The sequence below is a fragment of the Stegodyphus dumicola genome, chromosome 8, assembly GCF_044657685.1.
Source record: "Stegodyphus dumicola isolate Sdum_Otavi_A_Nest chromosome 8, ASM4465768v1".
Taxonomy (NCBI): Eukaryota; Metazoa; Arthropoda; class Arachnida; order Araneae; family Eresidae; genus Stegodyphus; species Stegodyphus dumicola.
Genome location: NC_140775.1, coordinates 135,429,137 through 135,452,366, shown reverse-complemented (window position 1 = coordinate 135,452,366; position 23,230 = coordinate 135,429,137). Strand labels below are relative to the sequence as shown.

Below are 23,230 nucleotides of genomic sequence, written 5' to 3'. Positions count from 1 at the left end.
CCCACAGAGATAAGTTTTTATTCAGACAACTGATTAGTTGGAAGAAGAAAAAAACTGCAACTTTTTGCAGAACGGAGGAAAAAGTGCAGTGTCTTTCTTTTCGTGGTAAATCCAGTAGAAAATTGTTCAAAACAGGTTGATTCTCTGAAACTAGGAGATAAGTGATAAAGTTTTTACAATGCAAGAGACAGCCGCTTCTATGGATATCAACCATAGATCAGCTCACCATATTCTCTAAGATGTTTTACAGTTTAATAAAGTTTCTGCGAGATAGATGCTATGCCAACTGAAGAACTGAAAGAACGACTGGTTGCGAGTGACGTACTTTGGTTTTGCTTGGAAACCAGCAGTGATAGATTCCTACGAATGTCACTAAACATGAAATCAAAGGTTCACTAGTATCAGTTGGAAGACAAGAAGTGGCTTCATAATTTATCATCACCGAAATCGAAAATATTTTGCACAATAGTACCGGTGGGAAAAATTAACATTTACTCGGTTTTGGGAACTTATGAATAAAGAGTAATTTCCAGACATTATATGGCCAAAGGGCAAAACAGCCGCCAGAGCAATATGTGCAGATCTGCTGTAGAAATACCTGTATCCTGCAGTGAATTTCAAGCGATGTGGATTTCTGAATGCATGTGCTAATATCCTAGGGCGCGTAAAACTGTTGCAACCATTACAGATTTAAAGGCCCACCAGCGGCCGAGCGGTAAAGTCGCTGAACACTGGTAGTTCGGTCTGAGGTTCGAATCCCGCGAACGGGCTGGCTGCATGAGCGTTTTCGTGGTTTTCCCCATGTGTCACGTGTATACGAGCCAGTTTCCCTTAGAAAGTCCTCCACGAAGGCATTCATCCCCTTAGGCAGATAGCCCTCGAGGCTTTGCCATAATCACACACACACACACAGATTTAAAATTTCGGTATCTCTCACATCTACCGTAGTCTTCGGACCTCGGCGTCTAATGATTTACCGATAGTTGGACTCTAAAAGCGGCGTTGAGAAGTAGTCTTGCAAATCTTGCAACGAATAAAGAAAGTGGTGAATAAATGGCTGTGTTCACAGCCGAAATTTTTCTACATGTATGGAATGGTTCCTTAGAAAACAATGAAATATTTATATTTCACATCAAGGAAGGTGTAAGTACACTCCATTGCTATCCTATTCCATAAGTAATAAAGTAAAAAATATTTAAGATTTTTATTTGACTTTTTCTGGTATTTAGTGCTGTTACGCATATAAGAAAAATTAAAGAATGTTTAAGTTCTTTGACATCTTCAATCGCACGTAAACTTATAGCTGAATTTTGCGTGTTTTCTTACATGTATCATTACGGATTGGCACAAAATGCCCTTAATCACTCTTAGTACAATGCCCTATTTATACTGTGCACTTTTACTGACCACTGAGCAATTCAAGAAACATGAGCAGTAGCAATTTGCACTAAGGTAAACAAAATGATGATGGCAGTGAACCACGAAGCGCGTCCTTTCATTGTCGTCGGACATGAAGTAGTATTCTGTACTCTTTTAAGCAATCAATGAAACAATGCACTATGTCCATAACAGAGTTAAAAAGCTTCCCCACCAATTACCAGATCAGTTTGAAAACAATAGAAATTTTATTTTTATCCACGGTGGAGATCATGTGAAAGCTGAAATTCGTCAAGTGCTTCTTCCGGTAAGAAATGTACCCCAGTCACGTACATTAGAAATCCATTTGAATCTCAGCTTGAAATGAAATCATTTTAGAAGGAATAAAAATGAAAAGGCGAGTATATAAAGGGAAATTAATTGTTTCGGGGCGATCAAAGCGTATAATATTTAACACGAAAGGAAACATATATAGTAGAGTTTTCGTCCATGGAAAAGATATTCTAAAATAAACAACATATTAAGCATTTATAAATAATTAAGCAAAGAAAAAGCTGTTTGAAAGACCAGGAGAGAGAAAAAAAGCAGTGCTACAAATTTATCATTCCTATCTTACAAGAAATTTCTCATTTTGCTTATATGTCTTTTGTATACACCCACTATATGATCCCAAGAAGTGCTACTGCACGACAGCTGTTACTCAGTGGTCTCGATGACTTTCCAGCAAAAGCGATCTTTACTAACCACCTTCGTCTATTTGGAAAAATCTTAATACCTTCCGGACTTCGAGATATTCATTGAGTTCTTCGGTTAATTTTAGCATGTATTAAAATGTAGTTTATTTTATGATAATATTTATACTTTTTTTAAACAATTAACAAATACAGGATGGTCACAAACAAATTTCTCTACTATACTATATGAACTACTAGCGACTTATCCGCTCAGCCGATCGAAATGAAATTTCAGATATTGTTATTTGAAGGTATGCGCTCGAGATTGTGAAGATTTAAAACAATAGAGCTTTGACGATTATGGTTACAGGGAAAAAAATTTCGAAATTTTCGAGTGGCAAAACCCATTTTTTCCTGCGCAAATTGATCACCGCATTAAAAAAAACTATAAATGGCGTTGGAATGATACCCGTGTGACGAAACTGGCAACATAAAGCATTTGTAAAGAAAAACATTGCAAAGGACCAATGACAATACAAGAGAGGAAAGGATTTCTAATTCAGAGGTCATCTGAAACCTAAGGCATTCACTCAAATTAATGAGATTTTTCAGAATTGAAAGATGCCATAAAGTGTGAAGTTATACAAATTTCTACAGCGATGTTACGCTCGTCGTTGTTCGTAACTATCTCTCGCATGCAAAGCATTATTATCTGCGAAGATGGCACGTTCAAAACTTTTAGTTCCAATAAAAGAATTTTTTCCCTCTCCTCTTTTGTGTTTTCACATAGCCTTTAAAATGCCCTCCTCTGCAAATGTTTTAAGCCGACAGTTTTCATTGTAGGTGTATCATTCCAACGCGATTTATGGTTTTCCAGTGCGCTGATCGATTTGGCGCAGAAAAAAAAAGTGAGTGTTGCCATTCGAAAACTTCGAAATGTTTTCAGTGCAACCATAACTGTGAGAGCTCGAATAGCAATATTTGAAATCGCCCATCGGTGCAGAAAGACTTAGCGGGTGCAAAACAAGACTTTTGTCTGTCTGAAATTTCATTTCGATTGGTTCAGCGGATAGGGGTTCGTATATCGGTGAAATTTTTTATGACACCCTGTATACTATTCGGTTACATATTACCTGTATATTACTCAGTTAATAATAAATGCCTTAAATTCTTACAAAATATTAAGGCAAAACCATTGCCTGCATTCGTGAGATCCTGAATCTATCCCCCGCAATACTCTCTATTAAAACTGGGATGAAACTTCCGCAGACAGCTCTTGTGTGCTTCGCATTTATTCAACTGAATGCACTTAAACACAAAGCATTATCAAACGCCCATTAATACCGGCACACAAATATCAAATGCCTATAAAAATACGAAATATATTATAGACTTTATATCTCAAGTCAAGCGATTATAACTAATTACTCGAAGGCTGTCTGTCCTAGGAAGGGTTTCTTCATGCAAGATTTTCAAGCGGAAATGGCTCATATTTACATACATCATATGCGGAGAGCAGGGAAAACCAAAAAAGTTCACACTGCGAGCTCAAGCAGGTGGCAAGAATTGAACTTGATATGAAATAACAGCATTGAGTTATCTTACGCCTTTCAACAAAGATAAAGTGCACTCATAAAGAAAGTCACTTTGCTACATGCTCTGCACAATTGGTTAGGGTAGTTGTTCTTGTCATGCCATTAATCATATCAAGAGCAGCCTACACCATCTCAAATGAATTTACAGCTACCCTTCTCCCTGTAATTCTGAAGCAGGAGACATGAAAAATGAGCAATGCCCTCGCCGGGACTCGAACCTGGACCTCTCGAATACGCGCCGAGTGTGCTACCGTTACACCACGAAGGTATGCAGAAAGGAGCCAGAAAATAACTTATATCAAACTAATAAATTGTTACTAGTTTAATATAATTTTTTTAATCTGGAATTACATTCCTTCAGTCTTCAAAGCAATATTTAGAAAAACAAAGTTTGAATCTTTATATTAAATTCACCATTGTTCATTACGATCGTATTTGATATCATAGGCAAAACGAACAAAAACTACCACTATGGTTCACTACGATCATTTTTGGATATCGTAGGCAAAACGCACAAAAATTATCTCACACAGAGCATTAATAAATAAACAATCCATTTAAATGCATAACCAAATTTAAATAAACAGATGCACTTTTCTTTCATTCATGTTTAAGATTGAAGTGAAGGGGGAAGCACGATTTAAAAGAGGCCTACTAAAACATTTTATAGTAGCAATTTTGGGATTATTCAACCGGTTGATTATACGGGAGTGCTTTTTATTATAATTTTACAGCACACTATACTGCTGCAGCTCTAAAAAATTATCAGCGGTCGAGAGAAGGAGCATTTTGCAATTTCCGCAGCATTAAGCCCGCTTAATGCATCTGCTCTCCATGCTTAGTAGTCGGCGGTTAAAGCCACTTTAGGACTTTAAGAAACATTAAATTGTTCATAACAATAAAGCTCATTCATTTATGCAAATTCCTTTGGCATTTAAAAGAAGTGCACGTGTTAATGTACTAAGTAATTTTACCAAAGATTACTATATTTTAGTAACTTAATAAGGTGGAATAAATTTAATGGTTTATTTATTCAAGATTTAACGCGTCGACCGGTGGGAAGAAAGTGTTTAGGTTCGGTTTTGTTCTTCTAGTAACTCGTTTATGAATTGGTCCTGTCATTTAAAAAAGATGAAATGTACGGATGATATACAGCTTCTCATCACTCGTAATTACATTTCCATCCTGACAGATGGTAGATTTACATATTTATTGCAACGTGAAAAATGGCTGCACATTCTTGAAGTCCTTGAAATACCTTCCAGGCCACACCGTAATTTAAAAGCAGATGTCGCCCCATACATTTGATATTCTCGTAATATGAACCATATATTTAATTTGCAACCGTGTAAAATGAAATGTTTATTTGTGCTAGGTAAAAATGCTGGGAATGTGCCCGCCCCCCCAAAAAAAAATAAATCAAACAAACTTTTTTTTTATTACTGTCTGAATATTTCAGTTTACAGTCTAACGTATCGAATATTTCAGTTTACAGTCTAAATATATCGAATAGTTTATCATTAAGCTTCCAAAAAAAAATATTTTTAAATATTTTTAAATAATTAAAAAATGTAAAAATCGTAAGATTAGAAAGAAATTGCAGTCTAATCTTAGTACGCGGATTTCGGTTTCCCGCCTAAAACAATTTGAAGCGAAAGAGTTATAAAAGGCCGCTCAGAAATCACAAACTTAGAATATATATAGAATATATATAATATTCATAAATACGTGTTTCAAAATAGCAAAGCCAAATGATGGGAGTGGGGTGGTTTCATGTTATTTCATTATAAATTAACGCCACATAGAGATTTAATAAAAAAAAAAATTATTCAAGATACAGATTTACATTTATTTCCCAGAATCGCTTGCGCAGGAGTTTTGCAACAAATATTTCCCTGAAATGAAAATACTTTGTCTATTGCAAAGACTCGAAATTAGCGAACTGAAAACAACAAATATTTTGAAGAGGTTTACTTCGAGATGTTAAATAAATAAATAACGAATGAGAAAATTAACTGATTAAAATAAGAAAAATAAATTTGAAAATGATGTATTCATTAAACAAAAACAAGCAATTCAAAAGCAAAAGTTAATATTAATTCAACGGAAATTTTGAAGGTGAGAAAAATTTCGTAAGTTAACAGTTTTTATTTAATTTCGAAATGTGCGTAGCAGATTTTAATAAAGGAACTGGAAAGGAAATGTCATAATATGTAAGGACAATTTTTAATTCGCATCCAATTTTTAAGTATAAAATACAAGTTCAAAATATACTTGTATTTACAAATAACGGAGTTCATGAATGATGCATGAAGCTGAGCATTATTACCTTCTTTGAGAAGTATGTTATCGATGACAGCATTCGTTTTCAAAATAGAACAAGGGAATATAGTATATGGAAGATAAAGATAAGAGAGAGGTGTTTCCTGTCTCTACCACTTAAGAGTTGTTTGAATAGATGATAACGCATGTTTTTTCACATTTAGTGACTGAAATGGAATTATCGAAGAATTGCACTTTCCTCCCCATCTCGAAATTATACATATTCTGCTTGAATTTCGAAAAGAATAAAACAGCAAAACTGAGCAGACGAATATTAAATAGCCAAGTTTTTCTATAAGCTTCAAACAACAGTAATGAAAATCGTATTGAACAATTAAAATAAAATGTTACATATCTGTTGTAACAAACTGTAAACTATATAAGTTGAAGGAAATAAATTCAGTGATGACTCTTTCTGACTTAAAAAAAAAAAAAAAAAAAAAATCCTGAGGTCTACAATTTTGTAGTGTAATTTTCTCACTTCGGCGTACGAACACTGCTTGCAACTATATTAAATAATTTCCAGTTGTGTCTTAAAGAAATATTAAATTTTGCAGAATACGTTTTATCGCTATAACAATGCCTGTCTTTTTACAGACAATTAGGATCTTTTTCGCTGTAGGACAACATGCGCCAAACAGTTTTCTATAGAGAGATATATGCGCTTTAATTTATACTACGGCTGCCTACTGGCCACCGTTACATTGTTGTTGCTGTTTCAAATGGCGGAACTTTTACAATTTAGTGTATTGGCTCGAAATGACCAATCCCATCGGACATGCAGCCTTCTCATCACCGAGAACATTGATTGCCCAAAATGCAATACAAAAGACGACCGATTTTAATCTGTGAGAATGGAACTCGAACGGAATGGGAATGTTCCGTTCAAGTTTTGCCCTCCCGGAGAGCGAATTTGAGAGTCTCGTCTCCTACCACCAAACCTCTTAAAAGGTCCTTTAGCTCACCATTTATTTGCACCCATGCTGCATAGGTACTATCCACTTATCCAAGCCTTGTCCGGGATTCGAGCCCGGACCCAATGATACAGCAACCAACAGCGCTAACCACTCTACCGATCAGGATGGAGCCACCGTGAAATTAAATGTGCTATTGTTCTGTCTTATACCGACGTTTTCAACGTAAGTACTATCAATACAATGCTTATAAAGGGTGCCTTTCTATTTTGTTATTTTTTGTGTATTAAATTAACTAACCAGAAGATGTTTTGTTTAGAAAATGTTACCACAATCGATATATGCTGATTAACTAAAGTACGTTTTTTTACTTGAAGTATCATATTAGAACATATACCTTTCCAGAGAAAATTATTTGAAGCATTTTGTTTTATAATGTAAAGATTCGACGATTTCTATACAGTTCACTACATAGCGTAATGCATTTAGCTTTCTTTTCCAATCAAATAATTTACTATTATAAGGATACAAATATGAAGTTATATATTGATTTATATTAATCGGTAATTATGTATGTGTACTGCATCATCAGAAAGTGAAATGGCCATCAGTTTCCCAGAAAAGTCTTCCATGAAGGCATCACTCTTCAGGGAAACAGCTACCTCGGCTTTGTCATAAATGTCAATTTATCAACTTTTTATTTCTTTATAACTTGTTTTCCCTTCAGTAGATCTTTTTTAATAATTGATCTTTGGCAATTTAGTGTTATTCGGCCATCATTCATCATTTCTATATATATAATTTAATTCTTTATTATCCAACCCGTTGCTGTAGAATAATCAGGAATTAGTCTTTAAATAAACAAATAATGTTTTGATCAAAAACTACTCTCATAAAACATCGTTCATTTTTTCTGCAGTGAAGAGATTTATTAAAGGATACCAATCGTGAAAATCTAATATCAGTCAACGGCACTTCTATGAGGCTACTTGCAGCGCTTCATCGATAGCTGGATAAATCATCAAATAATCGATCAAAAACGTATACGTAAGAGACATGAAGCTCGTTGCAACTCCAAAATAACATGTCAGTAATAAATATAAAATGCTGTTTTACATATTTTTTTGGAAAAGTTACGCTTATTATAAAAGTGCATTGTTTGTTTTGAAAAATTAATCATCAATCCAGTGAGAACAGGCAAATATACAAAGTATGGTATTTTCTATTACATTACAACATACGTAAATAAATCATTATTATTTCAGGTTACGTTTGTCACGTCATTTTATCTAACAGTTAATACGGCATATTTTATACGGTAGCTTTCATAGAGTGCACGTGAAATAACTAAATCTATTAAAATGTACAATACACCATAATATTTCATCCAAGACCTGCATACTTTAACAATGCAATCTGAACTACTCTCCTTTACACTGATGATCAGTAAACAAAATTCCATCATCCTCATACGAGGGCAGTTAAAACATATGGAAAATTTATCTTTTGATTATTAAACCAAGAAATACTGCTAACATATTTTGAAATATATTTTCTAAACTTATGAGAAATTCTCTTTTGATTATTAAATCGAGAAATATTGTTAACATTCTTTGAAAATTTTTCTATTTTTATTAACATATGTAAGCTAACGTCAGCGCTGCCACAACCACGTGCCATAATCTTTGATCCAGTTTTTACATACTTTAAATATGACATACTTATATGAGAAATATTGATTATGATTAAAAAATAAAATAATATAAATTTGTAATTTCAATTTTTCTGATTCCGTAGTTTAAATTGTGAAGATGCAGGTTTAAATCACCTCCCATTTAGTACGCTAAAGTTCGAAAAATCGAGTAAATTTCTTTTTTCTTTAATAATTATTATTTTAAAATTTTAAAGTTGCATTTACGTTTTAAGTATATTTTAATTAAGTTTTTGAGATTAAAAACATGCGGTGTATATAATCTGTGAATATCAAAATTCCATATTAATTATGACATACATTTTTGTCAGAGTATTAACAAATAAGTATACTATTTTCTTCCTCCTACCGGCATGCCTTCGTGGTGTAATGGTTAGCACATTCAGCGCGTATTCGAGAGGTCTAGATTCGATTCCCGGCCGGGCATTGCTCATTTCTCGCTTCTCCTGCATAAAATAACCTAATATCTCTACAACGGTAATTAAAATGATAATAAATACGCATTCAAAATTTATAACTAACTATATTTAACTACAAAAACTATTCCGTATGATTACAACAAAATATTAAGTTTGCAGACTTAATATCGCCGGCAGTACACACATAAAATTCTCAGCCAATGCTGCAGGTTCTGACACTCGCTTACTGTTTTGATGGGGGGACGAGTTATGATAACAACATGATGATGATTATTAATTATGATTACTATTAATTTCGTTTTGGCGTTTTGCGTTGGTTCACTATAAATGTCGGTTAACTTTTCAAACTGCTGCCACCAAATATTAGAGCCCTGTGTCATATTTAAAGAAATTAAATAATGAAGTAGCTGCATAAATGTATGTATGTTTCTCGCACTGTGATAAAACAACGGTATGTATAGCCATCAAATTTCGACTTGTGTAATCTTCCATTGAATATGGGTATCTGGAAGCCTGAATTTGGAATTTGAAATTTGTTTTATTATCGATTTCATATTTGGTAACACTTCAACGAATTTTTGTTTAACAAACTCAACGATTTCAAAGCGAGGAATGGCTGTACGGGAAAAAAAAAAAAAAAAAAAAATCATCTCCAGCGCAACGAGACTGTAATCGGAAATTCTACAAATATGCTCATGCGATATTGCTATTGAATTGAATTTTATTGCTTAAGTGCGAAGAACATGATATTTAATAAATAAAGGTAACACAAAAAAATGTTTAAAAAAATGCCCCTTTGCTTTGCGCGTAACGTAAAATCTGAAAGCTTTCAGGTTTTTTTTAATCTCTCTCGTTTAGCCATAATGTAAAGAGTCAAAAAATATGACAGAAAAGGCAATAAGTGAAAAAAAAAAGCTGCAGATGCCTTACTTTGGCTGGGTGTCGACGATATAATTGTTAATTATCAATGAGACGCATTCAATAAAGAATTAATTTATACATATAAAAAACAAAATCGCATCTACTATTAAAAATGTTTAAACAAAAAACACGAAAGACATAATCAAAGTGCGTATTTTCAATAAATTTCCAGCAGAGTATTATAAAATATTTGTATTTATTTATTTATTTCAAATGAGAGTTCTACTGATATCCGGAACATTTTCTTCTCTATTTCCCTGTTAAATTATGCAGAACAAATAAAAATTTAAAAGATACTATGCACATAAAAACATGCGCTCAGACTAAATTTTAAATTCATATTTAGTAACAGAGAATTCAGAAACTTATAAATAATTCAGTTATCTCTATGGTAACGCGCATACAAACGATCATTTTCCTCTTTCCTCCATCGCCGATAAAAAGGCTAACCAATTGCTATTCGCCAAAATGTTAAAAAAGATAAATAATGAAGCAAATCAAACACAGCAGAAAGTTTGTTTATTAGTTTCCTTTCGAAACGTCCGATACTGCAGGCGCATTAGAATTCTGCTGTCAGTTATTTTGTTAATTATTTTTATTTCACAATGTTTGTAATTAATACTAGAATATTTGCAACTGTTCTATTATCAGAACCGGATCCAGAAATGTACATATGAACGTGTTCACGAATGTGTGTATATACATAAGCACATACATGCACACATACGCGTATACATTCATACATTTCCGAATCCAGTCTCGTAACAGAAAAGTACCGAATATTTTTTTTTTTTTCTATTTTTCCGATAGCATTATCCTTTTTTTATTATCATGACACAAAGCAAATATAATTTAACTTCATAAATATATCTTTAGCGCGGGAAAAAAAGCAACATCGCAGCTTTTTCGATGCACATAAAAACAAACCTGAATGAGCATGAGCATGTCAATCACTCAACTGTCAATGAACATTTGTCAGCTGATTTTTGTATACCAAATACTCCTTATATTATATATAAAAACTCGTTATTGTCAGGAAATTTTTTAAAAACTCGTTATTGTCAGGAAATTTTTTAATCATATATAAACTCCAAATTTCGTTTATATTTTCGCTTATTTTAAGCGAAAATTTTCATCACGTGTTTATAACAATTCCATAACAAAGAACAGAAAAATCAACGTAAATATGACAACTTACCAACTGCGAAACGTACAGCCTGCCGCGAAATAATATCCATTTTCACAGCTATGAACACGTTCACTGCCATCGTTACGATGACACTATCTGAGGGTCATATTAATTCAGAAAATTAGGCGCGTCAAATGCGCGTGGAAGCGTAAACGAGCTGTGCAAAACACAAATTGAACTTCACAAAATCACACTTTTCAACTGATTCGGCCACTTGGCGGAATGCAACAATGCTGAGCTACCGAGCGATCAAAGAAACCGCGAACCGGAACTACATTTTTCTCCTTGCGCGTTGGAATATAGTTCTATATATAGTTAGAGTTCAGGAGTTTAAAATTGAATATATATTTTTAAATATTTGATAAGAGTTTATAAATTGTAGATTTCTATAGATTATATGGTATTTATATCTTTTAGTCGCTTCTGAAATTCTGTGTATTAATCCGCCATGATGATCTCTTCTGGGTAGAAAAGCTCTCTTATTGCAACTATTCATCGCTCTTCTGGCAACAAAAGCGCGGATTATTGAACTATATATTTTGAAGTTCGGAGTTAAGAATTTTACGCTGAATTTTTTTCTCGGCCAAAATTTTAAGCATTTAGTGTCAATAATTTGAATAAATAAAAATTTTTTAAAAAAAATATGCTTGCTACCAGTAAATTTCAGATTACAAATTAACATAAAAAAAATTTAGCAGTAAAATTCCTTAAATAAAAATTAAAGAAAATTTAAGAATCAAAACATTGAAAAGAAATTGCAGGCTGATCTTGATATGCAAATTTATGATGATCATCCGAAAAAAATTTAAGCAAAGCAATTATGAAAGGCCAATTATGAAAATCAGTTTTACAGAAATGAAAGATACACAACATAAAAATATATATATGGACTGTCAAAACAGTAAGGCCAAAGGGAAGGGGTAAAACTAATATAATATTACTTCCTCCTAACTTAATGCCAAGTCGATAGTCGTGCAAAGAAAAAAATGTAATTATTCATGACGTAGCTGTGTATTTATTTCACTGAATCGCTTGCGCAACAGACATTTCACTCAGATGGCAATACTTTCTATTTAGCAAGACAAGAAAATCGCGAATCGTCTCAAAGGGTTCCTTCGTTCTATAATAATAATAGTAGTTAATAGTATAATAATAGAAGTTCGGTAATAATAATAATAATAATAATACAGTAATAAAATAAGACCTAAGCTTCATTTATTAACACTGAAAAGAAAACTGCTTTGATCGACGTTTCACTTTGGTGGTTCGGCAAAATGCATGATCATCATTCCAGCGGAATCACCGAAGAAAAAAACCATGGAAATTCGTAGCTGGGGGAGAGGAACGTTGCCGAAGATCATGTCCAGGAGAATTGGTCCAATTCCTACGAAGCCTCCTCAATAGTGTTCTAGGCATACTTGGTCGAAAGGCTTATCAATCCTTTGAAGGGCACCGGTATATTATATACTGGTTGTTTGTCAATTTTTTAACCTCGGAAAAAATTCTAATTTCTCTACACCAAAAGCTATAATCGTAAGTTTCTAGTGTTTCCTTTCGATTCTAAATGGCAGCACCACCCTATGAATGCTCAATATTTTTCAGTTATGAAATTAATATACCTCGTTCCAGGGTATCATGTTTGAAGATTGATAAATTCTATTGGAGGGAAAGAAAAAATTCAAAATCTGTAAATATATAACGTACATATGCTGAACCTTTTATATTTACTGCATTTCAATCAAAACTGATAATTAAAAGAAGATTATGCATGCGTTTTAAATACCGGTATATAATATATACCGGCGCCCCTACTGAGGGTACCTTGCCAATAGATGGCAGCACCAGGCTTCTCCTTCTCTACTGTGTGAGAAAACAGCATTTCTTTACATTGTAATAGTTTATGATGTAATAATTTGTTTACGATTAATTTACAAGTTGTTTAGGATTCAGTATTATGTTCATGAAGGAATGGGGAGTTTACTGACCCTGCACTAGGACTGAATGCAAGTATATTTGTTTCTTTTTATTCTTTTTTTACTCTGCGCGAGTTTCATTCTTCTCTATTTAGCTAAAATTTTAACTTCAGCACTTCACCCTTTCCCAAGAGAAAGACTTCTAACTAACTAAGATCTAATTCAAAATTGCGTCTGGGGTCAAAATTTTACCAAGGAGGTTAGAATAGAAGGAGGGAAGGTTCAACTCAAACGGTGAAGCTTGGCGGCCATGTTCATGTTATCGCTGTGACTTGTGCAAGGAAGTCTGTAATTGCAATATTTTTTTCTTTTCTTTTTGAAGCATGTCAGCTTGTGTTGTATACGGATGCACAAACAGATTTTTGAAAAGATTCCTGGGATTACTTTCCACGCGTAAGTATTTATTTTTTTTTTATGTAATTTGATAACTATGGTAAAAAATATCACAATGCCATGTTGTTTTCTTTCCAGATGTAAAAAAAAGGGACTTAAAATATGTTAAATACATTTTAATGTTTCTGTTTATAACTGGTATCTTTGTTCCTTAACATACAATGATGTATGCTAGGATTTAAACTTTATAATTTGAACGTTTTAGGTAATTCGTTTGATAATTTTCATGAAAAGTAAGACACCAATTGTTACTATTTTTATGAATTTTAAAGGTGTTAAATAAAGTAATGCTTTTCTTTATGTATTAATTATTATTCAATTTAAAGTTTTTGAACTGTTAAGAATATAATTTGTGCATTTGATCAAGATAAACTTACTTTTCTGTTGTTAAAATTTTTTTGCATAAATTTACAAATTTGTGTGCAGTATAGCGATAAAAGTAAGTAAAATATTTACACAACTGAACATGTGGAAAGATGTATCCAAAAATATAGGTATATTTCTCTAATTTAGCTTAATTCAAGGCAATTTCTTTGAGATTCATAAATATGAAACGCGCATAAACTGAAATCACTGAATTCACATAAATCTGTTTTATTTTATTAATATTTGTTTTCTTGTTGTTATAAGGTTGTTAGTTGTGAAAAGAGTCTCAAACTTTCATTTTAAAAAAATGCAACCTGTGACTATTTTTTTAGATAATTATCTGATTTTAATTTCAGGTTAAATATATTTTAAATTATTCTTTAATAAATTACAATATTGTGAATAAATCAGAAATATCACTTCTTAAAGGAAAAACTGGAAAGTACACCCAACAGGTTGCTAATAAAACCTAAACAAATTCTATTTTTAAAGGCTTTAATGTTATGCGCATGCATTTAGATTTCGAACTATTTCTTAATGATTTTCTGTACGTAGTAAATTACGGATATCATCTTTATAACTTTGAAACAAAAAACTAACAATAGCGAAGTATTTCATTATAAATTTTACATATTTTTAGTGGAAAATATATGCACGGAACAGCTTAAAAACACGTATCTTTCACTGCCGTAATGCAATGTTTTGAAGTTACAAACATGGACGCCGCTTGTTCCGTGGAGTTTCATTCCCCGATAGTGGAGGAAACTGCGAACCCTCCCTCCTTATATTCTAACCTTCTTGAATTTTACACAATTTTAGGGGTTAAATGTGACATGTTAGCCCCCAAAAGACACCCGTGGCTTCGTGTTTTCGAAAATCCTAGAATCCAGCGAAAATGAAAGGAGGTGATTGACAACTGATTTGTCATTCGGGATTCACGCCTTCTTTCCTTTGTGTGGTATGATAAGATCACACAAAGAGAAAGCTCACTCAAAAATACGGGAAATGGAAGTGCACTGAAGGTCCATCTCTTAGTGTAATCACAAAAACTGCTGATTTGAAAGCATGCTTTTATTCTTATCGCCTTTGTTAATTTTAGATGAAAGACTAGGGAACGCAAGAGAAATTTAAGGTTAGGTTACAAGCAGGCTGTTTTTGAAATAAATTTCACAGTTGGTGAAATGAAGGAAAATATTTCTAAGGCCCGTTTTAGGTGCAAACTAGAATTTATCCAAATGTTAAAAAGGAGCCCCTGGGAGGCCAAAGGGATTGAAAATCGAAATAAGGGCGTTGACGTGTATAAAATAATAAAGTTGTTTAACGGCGTTTCTTCCTGAACAAAAAGATATATTACAACCTATATTTACAAAAAATAGAAAAAGGGGCATTTACGGTCCTCGATAATCTAAAGTGTGTGTGCGTGGGGGGGGGGGGGATTCTTCGTATCATAGCACGAACCATGGTTTTTTTACATATTATCTAAAGCATAAAATAGGACTTCAAAAATGCAACATACTTTCTCATCTGAGTCCTAGTGTTTCATTTTTTAATTTTTAAAATTTTTCTCCTTGTAATATTATACTAGTTCCGTTACAGCATGATATGATTTACGCATGCAGTGTCATATTTACTATTTTTTTCATAAAATAATAATATTGAATTTAAATCAAGTTCAAAAGCATTTTAACCATATTTTACATAAGTATGTTCAGCCGGGTTGCATCATCAAAGTGCATAAAAACATAAATTTTATTTTTTTAATTTTAAATTTTTACCGAAATTTTAAAAGTTTTTGTCTTCAAGACTTGCATAACTATATTCAAGCACCCATCTCTATAGATGCACATCAAAAGTATGCAAAATTAATTTGAAAATCAAAAATTAACAATTGACAGCTACCTGGAAAAAAAAAAATGTCTTAGAGGGGCGCCGGTATAAAATATATACCGGCTCTCAAAATTTAGCATTTCGCTCTAGATTTTTTTTTTAAGTCTCAATTTTGTGTCTTTAGGGTCCATAAGTTATAGTTCATGCAAAATTTTACCACAATTTAAATTATTTTATATACCGCCCCTCAAAGGGTTAAATAGTGGCTTTATTCCAAATACTTAGCTGATCCCAAATAATAGGTTTCTTTGAATTGTTATACTCTTCTGATAAATCTGAGAAAAAATGAGTACACGAATAAGGAAACGTAATTATTATTCTGGGATTTTTGCGAAAGAAACAAGCATAATTAAGAAAAACTAAAGCAAAATTACCTAGATTTAGACTGCCCAAAAGGTGTCCCTGCAAGCTATATCAGGCCCTGTTTCAATAAATTATGCAACCTATATACATATATATATAATTTAAAGTAAAGTAGTAAAAACAAACGAAAAAGACCTATTTGGTCAAAAATTATATATATATATATATATATATAAGGGAAACGAATCAAGAAGAATTGTGAAAGATGTTGCCGCTCTAAAATTTAATATAAAACACTTTTTTCCCTTGTCTGCCTAAATCCATTGAAGCTCACCTTTTAAAATTAACATGGAGAAAATTTCATCCAAAGAAATTTTTTTTCCCTTTCTATTCCTGAAAAGCTTGAAAGCTGGTTGGACATTCATATAGTTTACTGCAAACAATAAAGTTATTCCCAGACAGATCAGTTCACCTTCATCTTTCTCTACGCAGGTAAGTTGAAAAATAAGTTTCCCCTGTCGACTGTGGTCAGAGTTGTGTATGAAAGTCAAAAAAATGAGACATTAAAGATATGACATACCTTTATTTTTCCACATAGGTACCAAGTACATTGAGACATTTGTCATATCGCTTGATAAGCTTCAAAAAGCCCTCCAGGAAAAAATCAGGGCTTTGCATATGGAAGAAGCGTTGAACAGCTTGTTTCACTTCAGTATTGCTTCCAAAGCGCCTTTCCCCGAGATTTTTCTTCAAATGATGCAAATGTTAGGAAGGTGGATGACATGATTAGAGCGAACCGGCGTATCACCATCGATGAAGTAGCGGAAGAACTTGGAATCTCACAAGAGCGAGCTCAAAACATCATCCACGACATTCTTCGATACAGAAAAGTGTCAGCACGATAGGTGCCCCGACAATTGACCTCGACACACAAGGAACAACGCATGGGGGTCAGCCTGGAACATCTCGTGCGTTACCATGAAGATGGCAATGACTTTCTATTTTGGATTGTGACGGGGGATGAAACGTGGGTCCACCATTTCACACCAGAATCGAAGGCCGCATCTATGGAGTGGAAACATCCGTCATCACCTGTCCGAAAGAAGTTCAAGACAACTCCCTCTGCAGGTAGAGTGCTCCTCACAGTTTTCTGGGACGCCCAAGGAGTTTTGTTGCTGGACTTTTTGGAGGTCGGAACCATCAATGCTACGCGCTACTATGACACCCTGTCGAAACTGAAAGAGGCGATTCGGAAAAAGCGGCCTGGCCTTCTCACATCTAGCGTTCTGCTGTTGGATGACAATGCCAGACCACATTCGGCGATGGCAACGCAAAACCATATTGCAACTCTTGGTTGGGAGCGCCTACATCATCCGTCATACAGTCCTGATCTCGCACCAAGCGACTTCCATCTGCTTCCGGCTTTGAAGAAAATTCTCGGGGGAAGGCGCTTTGGAAGCAATACTGAAGTGAAACAAGCCGTTCAACGCTTCTTCCATATGCAAAGCCCTGCTTTTTTAATGGACGGCTTTTTGAAGCTTATCAAGCGATATGAAAAATGTCTCAATGTACTTGGTACCTATGTGAAAAAATAAAGGTATGTCATATCTTTAATGTCTCATTCTATTTTTTGACTTTCATACACAACTCTGACCACAGTCGACAAGGGAAACTTATTTTTCAACTTACCCTCGTATAAATGATCACCATCATTTTATTTTATCAAAACTTTTCACAAGAAAGGAAAACAAAAAATAAAAACAAAATAATAATAATAAAAAAAAAAACAGTTAAAAAACTTTAAATCTGAAAGATTTCAGATTTTAAATTACGTCCAAAGGGACGTTCATTTAACATTTTGTATGTTACTTTTATTTATTAAATATCATGTTCTTCGATCTTAACCATAAAATTCAGTTTAAGAACAGCAGTTTTACAAAATACTTTTAAAATGAGCATATCTTTAGAATTTCCAATACACAGTCTCGCGCGCTGGAGATAAAAATGTTTTTTTTTTTTTTTTTTTTGGTGTGTGTGTGTGTGTGTGTACCATTGCCATTGCTCGCTTTGAAATCCTCGAGTTTGCTAAAAGTTTTACAAAATATGAAATTGATAATAAAACAAATTCCAAATTTCAAATTTGGGCTTCCAGATGCCCATATTCGCAGGAGGATTACGTTATTCAAAATTCGACGGCTCTAGGTACCGTTATTTATCACAATGCGAGAAATGCATACATTTATGCAGATTCTTCATTGTTTAATTTTTTTTTTAATATAATACAGGGCGATAATATTTGGGGTAACAGTTTGAAAAGTGAACCGACATTTATAATGAACCAACGCAAAACGCCAAAGTGAAATTAATAGTTATCATAACTAATAGTTATCATCATCATGTTGTAATCATAACTCGTCCCACCCCCTCAAGCGAGTGTCAGAACTTGTAGCATTGGCTGAGAATTTTATGTGTGCACTGCTGGAGATATTAAGTCTGCAAACTTAATATTTTGTTGTAATCATATGGAATAGTTTTTGGAGGTGAATATAGTTAGTTACAAATTTTGAATGCTTATTTATTATCATTTTAATTACCGTTGTAGAGACATTAGGTTATAACTAACTAGCATACAAAAGGTACAATTTGAAAAAACAAAAATAATTTATTTGATTTTTCAAAGCAATCACATCGAGAATCATTTTGAAAGCAAATTTCAACTGACTGACGTGTTACAGACTATTAAACTTTTGAAAAAATAAATGTTGAAAAAATATGAAAGCTTACAGATTTTATATTAAACCGCACAAGTTTTTTTTTTAAATTTAAATACACGTTTTGTGCATTTGACCTAATGTTCCTTAGGGCTAAAAATATTTTAAAACAGCCTATCTTTAGAATTTCCGATAGACAGTCTTTCGCGTTGGAGATAAAAGTGTTCTCTCCCATCGTTGCCATGGCTGGTTTTGAAATCGTTGACTTTGTTAATTAAAAATTCGTTAAAATTTTACAAGATATGAAACAGATAATAAAACAAATTCCAAATTCGGGCGTCCAAGTGCCAATGTTCGGGTGGAGGATTAAGTTATTCAAAATTGATGGCTCTAGGTACCGTCGTTTTTTCACAATGCGAGAAACATACATATTTCATGTAGATTCCTCATTATTTAATATATTTAAATATAATACAGCGCAATGATTCCGTTTTGAGACTAAAAGGCTTTCCGGTCTACCACCCTTTTGGGCTAAAAATTTACCCTGTTTTGAAAAGATGCGTTCCATGGGCTGTAATTTTAAAAGAAAAACTTAAGAAACCGACAAGCCAAAAATTTAATAGGATAATGAACTATAAAGAAACTGTTTAGCCAGGCAATGTACTAATGGAAATCTCTATATTTACCTTCATAGCTTTTCTTAGATTTTCCACACCGCAGAAACACTAGCGCTAAGTGGAACACAGGTGGAAACATCGCGGCCGAAAACATTGCGAAGAAACGAGGCAAGAGGAAAACATTATTATACAAAATAGTATCTTGGGAGAAAAGAAACCGCGCAGAAAGCAGCGCAGACATTGAACATCGTAACAAAAAATAAAGAGGTTTGAAAACTCAGTTTTAAAATATCGTCCCAGAAAATATCGTGTTAAAAAAAAACAAAAAAAAAAAAACGTAAATCATCGTATGATGATAACATTGTAGTAACCATAAAAATAAAAAATTTAAGGGAAATTTGGCGTAATGTTTTGTGTGCTTAAGAAGTAAGAATATTTTTACCTCTATATGTCATATTTTTATATCAATTAACAAATGTTTACTGAAAAATCAAGAAGGAAATTTAAAACCTGAAAGTTACTAAAAATTAATATTACTTATAGCAGTCAATAGAATTGACAATAGAATCGAACGATGCGGAGAGGGTCTGTAACATTATAAGAGAGATAATCTTTTAATTGGAGATCGCCTATCTGTTGCGAAGTTCTTTGAAGTACCTTCACATTTCGTTGCGTTTCTAATTTCAGATAGCAAAAGGAAAAACAAAGAGCATCACTAATTTAAATGCACAGAAGAATAACAGCGCTGTAAATAACTAACTACATAATATACCTTAATTTAAAATCGGGATGTATCTGTATTCATTAACATAGCTGTTTTCTAGAAATGGATTGCACTATCAGTTATTATCTTCATAATGTGCTTTAAGTGGATCATAAACAAAAAATTCTACCTATACAAGCAGATAAGAAAGTACATATTGCAATTCTTGCAAGGAAGATTTTGGTAGAAAAGAATAATGTCTCCTTTTAAGATTAGAATTATCTATAGCATGGAGCATTCAGCCGTATGCCAAGTACTATTCTATATTTTAAACTGTGATATCAAGTACGAACTTGTATGTTAGTGGAGCTTTGCTTTTCAAGCTTGATCTACGTAAATACTCATCCTTATCTACAATTAAGTGTGAATAAGTAAACATTATGAAGGGACTCTAATGCATGACTGTTTAGGTGTGTTTTGCGATTATTGCTGAAAAAGATAAGAAAGATATAGCAAGCTGCGACAGCAATAATATGGCAGAGCTTATAAACTGTCTCACGACTGCTAACTGCTACCTGTGAATAAGAGATGTCACAGTTATTTCGGATTAAAAGTTGCTAATATAATAAATTTCGAAAATTTTTATGCTTCTTTGCCTATTTTAAATCCCCTTCCATATTTAAGCGAATTTAAGTATTAGTTAAAGACAAAGAATAATGCATCCCATTTATATATATTTTCGTCCTTAATAAATTGTTTATTATAAAATTAATGTACAAGAGCCATAAACATAAAAATATGCTCTATCTCTGTTACGCAGTAGAAGCAAAATCCCACTTATTCGAATTACTTAGAGTGGAGCAATTTTGAATAACAAGTTCCCCCCCCCGGAAAATCCATATTGGTGCTGTTTTTTTGGAAAATAAAAAATAGGAAACGCATAATTTCCTTCAAAAATGTTATTTTGAATATATTTAGAGTTTACTAAACTACAGATTCTCTATTTTAAACTTATTTTTAATTAAATCATTAAAAGAAATATCGTGAGTTTTTAATTAATAGCTAGATATAATGAAACTCTTGAGTTTGTAATAACGACGATGATTGGGATTGGTTGGCTTAAAAAAGAAAAAGATGCAGTCTACAGTCAGGGGCAATTAAACATATATATATATATATATATATATATATATATATATATATATATATATATATTATTCTTAGCATAATATCTTTGAAATATATGCATCTAAATTAGCACAAGCCGTGCTCTCGGTATTCTATAATTATTAACTTGCTTTTCACGAATTCGCAAAATTGCAAATAGCGATGAAAACGAAACGGCTGACAACATGTTAGCAAAACAGAGAAGCCTAAGAACAGGCGGGGATTACCATATGGAGTAGTTAAAAGTAGCGGAGTTACGGTTCCGGTTTTCTTCTATCGTTAGTTAAAAGTTTCGGTTTGCAAATTTTCTTTGCTACTAGATAAAAGATTCGGCTTACTTTTGCCGTTACGAAAATACATACGTCATTAACATATAAGACGTGTTATCGGGATAGTGGTTAGCCGTACCGAACTGCCGTACCTGACTGATGTACGGGAGAGCGTCTGTTCGAACCTCGGAGAAGGCATGTATGTTTGTAAGTGTATAGTGTCTGTGCGGTGGACGAGCGTGAAGAGAGGTGAGAGATCCTCAGACTCGTCTCCCGGAGTGTTCTCCATCAAACCTGGAAGGGACGAAAATTTTGTGTGACTCCCATAAACATTGCGCAACTCCGACACATGCATGGGTGAAACTGACAGTTTCAAATTTATTTTTCCTAACATTTGAAATTTTCATTTTGAAAATCTCGTTCTAAATATAGAATTTTATATTCTATGACTTTAATTATTGGAACTTAATTTTTAAACGTATTAAAACTGTTTGAAGGCAGGTTTCAGTGTGAATTTAAAATTGTTTCATTTGTTAAACTTGAATTCTGAATTCCAATTTTTGCTTTCTTTTCTTTTCTTCTTTCTTTCCTTCTTTTTCTTTTTCTTACCCCTTCCTTTCACTTTTTTCCCCATTTTTTCCCTTCCTCTTCCCGCACCATTTTACGTATTCATCTCAGTACCTATATGTGTATAACTGCAGTGGCTTTCTGTTATTCAGTACGCAAATGCGTCGTTTCCATTTTATTTATATTATATCTGTTATGTGCAGTTTCCGTATGTTCGATATCGTGCTTTTTGATAAGTATTTATCACTGTAATGAAACCTGATGCACACCGCTTACAGGCTCTCTTTGAATTATGAAAAGTCTCTGCTAATTGGGTCACACATAATCCAGGTTTCACTCCATAAGTATTCGAATTGAGTTCGAAATTTTAAAATGCTCTCGAATCTTTCGAATCTGGAATCTCTCGAATCCTTCACAGAAGAATAATAAGAAAGAAAGGGAAAAAATCTCTGTTTAATTTTAAAGTTTTTAATTAAAGCGAGATTTGAGTTGCATTTAATAAAAAATAAATTTAAGGACGTAGTTTTCCAAAATACATTAATGTTTATTAAGAAAATAAAAAGAGAATTTAGTACATAAAATACATTACTTCTGAGTATCCGAGTTTATTTCATTTATGCAATTTGGAACAAAAATTTATTTCCACCGTCCGAATATCAATTCCTATTTTTTGCAGTTTTTCATATTTTTTTTCTGAGGCAAAACAAGTAGAAAAGTAACAGGATTTTTTTATATGTTAACAAGCAACTAAACACTAACAACGGAATGATAAATGTTTTCCTAAAAATTAACAGAAATAAAAGTATGTAAAAGCAGTTCTTAATACGGCATTTAGAGTAGCCCCAAAAGTATTACTGGTAACCCTTTTGTTTTTAATAGGTGGTTCTACTAGAGTTCAACGAAATTACTGTTTCTAAAGTTTTGAGTTCTAAAACATTTAATGGTGTGTTAGGTTAAGTTGCGAAATGTTTGAATGGCGAAGATACTCTAAGTGTTGAGTTTTCAGATTTGAATCTTTTCAAGATCTGTGGGATTAGAGGATTTGAATATTCCATCCTTAATTATAATGTTATTATTTGTAAAGTCTATCGAATGGTGATAATAGAATATCCCATTAAAATATTGAGAATATTTTTCAACGGAGGAGAGTGG

At 33.0% G+C, this 23,230-nt stretch overlaps 1 protein-coding gene across 2 annotated transcripts in view; it reads right to left on the bottom strand.

Moving 5' to 3' along the window:
* The window catches only part of LOC118199055 (inactive tyrosine-protein kinase 7-like), a 164,884-nt gene extending 153,523 nt beyond the window's left edge, over positions 1-11,361 (bottom strand). For both annotated transcript variants that reach the window (XM_035370845.2, XM_035370846.2), the window contains exon 1: positions 11,132-11,361. In XM_035370845.2, the coding sequence (XP_035226736.1) occupies positions 11,132-11,201 (70 nt within the window). In that variant the 5' untranslated portion in view covers positions 11,202-11,361. The remainder of the gene's footprint in view (positions 1-11,131) is intronic.
* Between the last annotated feature and the right edge of the window lie 11,869 nt (positions 11,362-23,230).